The sequence below is a fragment of the Leishmania donovani genome, chromosome 29 (genome assembly GCF_000227135.1).
Source record: "Leishmania donovani BPK282A1 complete genome, chromosome 29".
In the NCBI taxonomy this organism is placed as follows: domain Eukaryota; phylum Euglenozoa; class Kinetoplastea; order Trypanosomatida; family Trypanosomatidae; genus Leishmania; species Leishmania donovani.
The window spans coordinates 687,770-693,892 of record NC_018256.1 but is presented as its reverse complement, the minus strand read 5'-3'; the positions used below and the strand labels follow the sequence as shown (position 1 = coordinate 693,892).

General features: G+C 59.3%; 2 protein-coding genes across 2 annotated transcripts; both read left to right on the top strand.

The window, feature by feature from the left end:
- Positions 1 to 720: 720 nt before the first annotated feature.
- On the top strand, positions 721 to 1,626 carry LDBPK_291580 (hypothetical protein, conserved; the record flags this gene model as incomplete). Its single annotated transcript, XM_003862529.1, has 1 exon — positions 721 to 1,626. One exon carries the CDS (start codon positions 721 to 723, stop codon positions 1,624 to 1,626), a length of 906 nt encoding a protein of 301 aa, XP_003862577.1.
- Positions 1,627 to 2,771: 1,145 nt separating this feature from the next.
- LDBPK_291570 (hypothetical protein, conserved) lies at positions 2,772 to 4,910 on the top strand (the record flags this gene model as incomplete). The annotated part of the gene is made up of 1 exon (XM_003862528.1): positions 2,772 to 4,910. One exon carries the CDS (start codon positions 2,772 to 2,774, stop codon positions 4,908 to 4,910), a length of 2,139 nt encoding a protein of 712 aa, XP_003862576.1.
- Between the last annotated feature and the right edge of the window lie 1,213 nt (positions 4,911 to 6,123).

Below are 6,123 nucleotides of genomic sequence, written 5' to 3'. Positions count from 1 at the left end.
CTGCCGCTTCGCGCTGCTCTCATGACGGGGTGGGGAGAGGGGCATTGGGCTCATGCTGTACAGCGGAGAGTGGGCTCACACTGATGGCAAAGAAACACGAGTCTTTCTTCTGTTTGGTGTCTTCTTCGGCTGCCTTCCCGTGCGTGCACGCACGTGCGCCCATACGATACTTGTTTGCTGTATCGTCGGTGTAGTATCGGACCGGGAGGTCGGCGATATTGCCATGACGTCGGCGAGAATGAGCAAGGGGAGAGCTTTTGGCTCCAGGAGCGGCGCCGTGGAAGGCAAGAGAACGAAAACAAGAGACATGCGCGTGCACCGCGATTTGCCCGATGCGCTTGCGGTGACGTGAAGGCGCTCGTTTTCGTGTGGCACTCTGCATACGGGCATGCACGCCTGTTCCCTCCTCCGTCCCTCGATCACCTACTCACCTGTTGTATGTCATCTTTGCCTCTTCTTGCACCTCCCAGCTCTCACCTCATCTCTCTCTCTCTGTGTATCGTCATCTCGCTTCGCGCGGTGTGGAAGTGGCTGCCGGGGCGCGGTCGGCTTGGGACTCTTCCTTTTGTGAGGGTGGGCTCTCATTTGCGGGTGCTGCAATTGCTTCGTTCTCCATCTCTCCCCCGCGCTATATCTGGCCAACTGACTCTCTCCTCTTGTCAAGTTCCCTCATTGAACACTGCGCTCAATGCATGGGCGCCTCGCTCTCTCTACTAACTCATGTATAACGGCATCGCCGCGAAGGCGAAGTCTACGACGAAGGGGAGCGAGAATCCCTTCGCAGCAGCACGCGTAGCCCTCCTTTCCAGGTTTAAGTCTGTGGTGTGCCGCTCCTCGGTGATGCGGGTGTGGTCAGTCTCGCAGGTTCCGCCGCGTCTCCTGGTCTTCTCTTTCCCCGTGTCCACGTCGTATCGTTTCCTTTCGAGCATCGCTGTGGCACCTGTGTGCCCACGTACGCGTCCCCCTCAGGCGATGGGTTTGTGGCGAAAACGAAGCTGCGTGCGCGTGCACACACGTCAGGGCTCCACACAGCAGAAAAAGAGTAGAGAGCGACAGAGCGCGCCTCAACCTCTGGTGAGGGCTACCGTATCTCCATCAATCTCTGTGGTGAGGACTAGACCGACTGCAGTGCCGTTGGCGATGCCACTTTTATCAACACCAAGACCATCCTATCCTGCGAGCTTATCCTCGCAGCGGCTCCTTCGTCTTCCGGGTATTTGTTCAACCTCCACTAGCGGTCTCACGTGCTGCCGCCAGGTTCACATCGGGCACTCCACCGACGTGCACCGGTGGCGCAACCCAGAGAAGGAGGAGGTGCAGCGGCAGTTCCGCGGTGGGGTGAAACTGGGAAGTCACATAGCCAAGGTTCGCGAGCAGCAGGCAAAGGAGAGGGAGCTCATTGAGCAGGACAAGTTCACGGACTGGCGTCTGGTCTACAACTATTCCATCGGCGCGGCTCTGCTGCTTATTGGACTGAACGTGATTCTTGCCTTTGTGGAGCCGAATCCATCACCCGAGTACGTCCCCTACACTGAATCAGTGGTGCCGGCGTCCAACGTCAGCGATACGATGGCGGAGTCGGGTCAGGCGCCGTTGAGTGATGCGGGGCCCGCGAGACGTACTTGAGGAGATACCTGCTAGGCAGAAAGCAGAGATGGAAGCCCGCTGTGTGGCGCTTGCCCTGGGCGAAGAAGTGATGTAAGAGGCAGAACGAGAACTCGCGGAGGGGGAGGGGGGTGTGCAGGCTTTTCTACGAGGCGTCGAATGGTCCGGGCGTCTCCCCCCCCCCCTTACGTTGCCCGTCACCTCTCATCCTTTGAGCCGTGACGTGTTTCCCTCGCTCACGCTCTCTTTTTTGTGGTTTCGCCTGTGTCGAACGTAGACGAGTGCACACCCACACACATACGCGTATAGTTACCCGCAGAGCGCAGGTCGGCACATGCGACCGAAAAGAAAAGAGCAGATTCGAAAAAGAGCAAGGGTGATAGCACACATCGTGTCAACCATCGCCCACCCTTCAACACACAGGGCTAATGTGCGCTTACCTGCCGATTCGCGTGAGAGCAAAGAGAAAACGGACGGGTACGCACGCCTCATGGCTGGCGGAGAGACGGCGATGCGGGGGGTGAGGGCGGCGCCCCTCGTCAGCTTTCCTTCGTCGCTTCCTGCGCCCCTTTCCTCTTCCTATATCACTTGTGCGTCTGTCGTCCTTTGTGACTTCTCCCTCACACACACACACACCCTCGCACTGGGGTGCCGTTGGTCTGTTGCTGTTGTATGCCCCCGATCTTGAACGCACACGCACAAGTGAGTTTCATCCACGACGACGACACCCTTTTTCTGCTTCCTCCTTGGGTCCAGATAGAGGGCCGTTACGCTCATACGCGCATATATCTACGCTCTTGCGACTAGCGCACACAAAGCGAGGAAGTCGGTCAGGCATCCTTGAAAGTCTTTCAGTGCTACAGTACGATTCCTTCGTGCTCGCCGTCCTTTGCCCGCCTCAACTGCGTCCACTGAGGAGTCGATTGTCGTTATTAGTACTGCTCGCTGTCGGTTTTGCGCGTGCAAGCGTGCTGTTTGGAATCTTGTCCGTGGCTGACTGCGTCTCTCTCAGGTAGCTACACCAGGGGGCAAGGCGAGGCTTTCACGTTGCGAACCCATACTTTTTTTCCCTTTCATATCAACGCACACGAACGTGCCGCACCGCTTGTTCGTGCAAGGAACCGGAATACGAGGGCGCCAGAGGCCACAGTGAACCATCATCAATCATGAGCGGGGCACCAATGAGCGATGAGCAGCGAGCAGCGCTGGAGCAGCGCCTCGCTCGGCTGCGCGCGGCCCAAGCTGCTGCGTCCGCAAGTGGGCATGAGAGGGCTGCTAGGCTGCCTATCGGTGCTGCAAACGGTGCCTACCACGCCAACGCCGGTGCACAGCAGACGGACCAGCAAGGGACACCGGCGCCGAACCCGCGTGGTGGTCCTCGCGGTGGTGCAGCCCCGCCCCCGCCGCAGATGGGGTATGCCTACGATGAGGATGACGATGACGAAGAAGAAGCAGAGCTGGATAGCGCCGGGCAGCAGTTCGAAGACGAGTTTCTCTGCCTCATCGCCCAACAGCAGCGGCTGCAGGGCGTGCATCCGGTGTCATCACATGAGCTGAACGCCGCCTCGGTTGCGCAGGTGAGTGCCACGAGCCACGCCGATGAGGGTGTGAACGTTGTCGCGACAGACAAGAGCACCCCTTGTACGCGCGAGCTAGGCGACTTTGAGGCCCTTCGGCTGGCGAAGATGGGCGATAGTGTCTCCATGAAGGACTTTGGTGCCGTGTGCGGTGTCGTCTGGAGGACGCTTGCGGACAACCACGGCCGCAATGCGCTTCACTACGCCGCCGATGCCGGATCGGCGGCACTTATTCGGCAGGTGGCGGACGACCTGCACGTCCCTTACGTGGCGGATGAGAAGCGAATGACACCGCTCGACATTGCGATTTTGAATGGGCACTCTAGCGCCGAAAGCGATGAGGTGTACGCGGCGCTCGTAGCGGCAGCGAAGGCATCGGGGCACGCTGACGGGAACCCGAGCGCCACTGAGGGAGGTATAAAGACACGAGAGAGCGTGCTCGAGGCACACGCTCCCCCGCCGCCAAAGTTCGTGATGAGCAAGCCGGTCTCCAAGGCAGCAGAGGCGGCCGGCACACGCACGTTTTGGTCCTCTACGTGTACCAGAAGTGTAGCGATCAGTGTACAGTGCAGCAGCGGTGCCGACATGACCGATGCCGAGCGGCAAGCTGTCAGCGATGCGGTATGCTCGCTGGATCAGCATGGAAGGCTTCAGTGGCTGCGGCCCGTGACGCGAGGTGCACTGGTGCCGTGTGAGCACTGGCAGGTTGCGGTGGCATCGCAAGCAGACGCGACTGCAGCGACGACGGCCACAACAACGACGGGAGTAGTGGTGGCACAGGTGCTGCCGAACGTTTACTTGAAAGGGCCGGCGGCGAAGAAGATCAGCGCCGCAACAGTAGCAGTCGCGGCTCACTTGGCGGTGCGCAGCGACAGTCGTCACACCGGGGTCGCTGCCGCCTTGCTACACGCGTTGCGTACTCGCATTGGAGATTTGACTGGAAGCGACAGCAACGCTGCCGTCTTCTTTGCCTCTGGAACGCAACTCAGCCGTCCGCCGGCGGCTGTGGCAACAGTGAAGTGGTATCGCCGCGCCTTTGATGCGGCGTACGTCTACGCCTCGGAGAGTGCCTACGATGTCTTCCCCGATTTCTACAACTACGATGAGGTGTTACGTGCTGATGCGGTGCTGAAGGGTGCCATTCCCGCGTCGCTCGTGCAGCAGTACATGGCGGATCTGCCGTCGTGGTGCAATCTCGAAGTCGCCTCCGATGAACAGTGTGCGCTAGTTCTGAGCTTCATGCAGGCCAAGGCAGGCAGCGAGGAGTCCAACGTGGACCTGGCCTGCGTGCCAGAGGATGTGCAGGAGATGCGCCGTAGCTACATTGGCCACCCGGACCACCGTTCCTACGTGCGAACTAACGCGCAGGGCTCGGTGACGGATCTCGTCGTCTTTCGGGCACGCGACACGCGCAAATCGGAGTCCTCTGCTGATGCCAACGCTGGCGTCTTTGCGGCTGAGGTAGTGTACGCCCTCTTCACCACCGTCGCCGGAAAGGCGAAAGCGGATCACATGATGCTGCTCGCGTGGAAACTGTTGTCCGCGAAGCTGCTGCTCGTGCCGACCATGTTCGGCATCACAGAGAGCGAACTCGCCAAGGCAAACTTTGATGAGGTCGTCGCGGACCGAGAGTACATTTACGCGGTGTCTCCGGCAACCCGGCGCGAGGTGGACGGGCTCGGGCCGATGCCTGCAGCAAAGTTGTCGCTGCCCCTCTACACCATTTGAATGCGCGCGTCTCTTCTTTCTTTTTTTTTTAGGAGGGCCCTGTCACTCTCCGACCCCCGCATCGCCGGCTGACACTCCTTCCTTGCCCTCGCCTTGCTCAGCTGTCCCTGCATCCTCGCGCATTCGCTAATACACATCTCTGTGTCTGCAGTAGCCAGATGCTCGCCTGGGGGTGGGGGGTGGGGGCAGATTTCAACCGGTCGTGTGGTGGCGTCACAGGTGCCGACACTGCAAGGGGTGCTGTTTGTTGTCGAGGCGCCTTTGAGGAACCGCTGTTCATACTGCGGTGAAAGGGAGGCAGTGAAGAGGTCGTGGGCGTCGCTGAAGCCGCATCCCTTTTTCTATGTGTATCTGTTTGTGACGGTGCGTGGCTGCCGTACATCATCTTCTGCGGTGTGTGTGTGTACCTCATGTCGTCGATCCCTCTCTCTTCTCTTTCCTGATCTCATCTGGTTGTCTTTGTGTGTGGTATCTTATTTCTTTTGTGCGCCCACACATCCTACGGCCCATTCTTGTGGCGGTGTTGGTGGCGGTGATCGTCGTTGCCTGCGGTGTTTTGTTCTTCACTGTGTGTAATTCTTCTCTAACGAATGTCCTCGGCCTCTCTCTCTGGCTCGAAACTTGAGCTGTTCAACGCAAGAAGTAGTGGTAGTGGTGCAGCGACCCAAAGAAACGAACGAGAGCAAAATGAATGATGGGCCCATTGCTGTGGCGATGGTAGCCACGCCATCGTGAAAATCCCTTCCGCGCGCGCACACACACACGCGCACCCTCCTCCCATGTCTGTCTCCCACCTTTCGTCTCAGCCGTCTGCTTAATCGTTTGCAACGCTGTGTTTCGTTTATTCGTGTCTGTGTGTGCTGGCGGCGGTGGTTGCTGCGGCGTCCAGTTTGGACACCCAGCGACAACGGGAGAACAGAGGCTGGCCTGCGCAAAAGAGGAAGATACGAACGAGCGACCTGGCATACGACGAATGGCAGCACTGAGCTCGGCAACCGCGCGTTGCATGTCTGCTGCTTTGGTTTTTTTTTCTGCTCGTCTGGCTCCCGCATCCCAGAAGGGCGGGACACACCCCTCAGCGTGTGGTATCCCAGCGTCCCGTGCCCCCACTCTGTGTGTGGGGAAGCTAAGCAAGCCCCCTCATCCCTGCCGCATGCTGAACCGCTTCCGGTGGTGAAATGGTAAGGCACCTACGACGAGGGGGGGGGGCAGG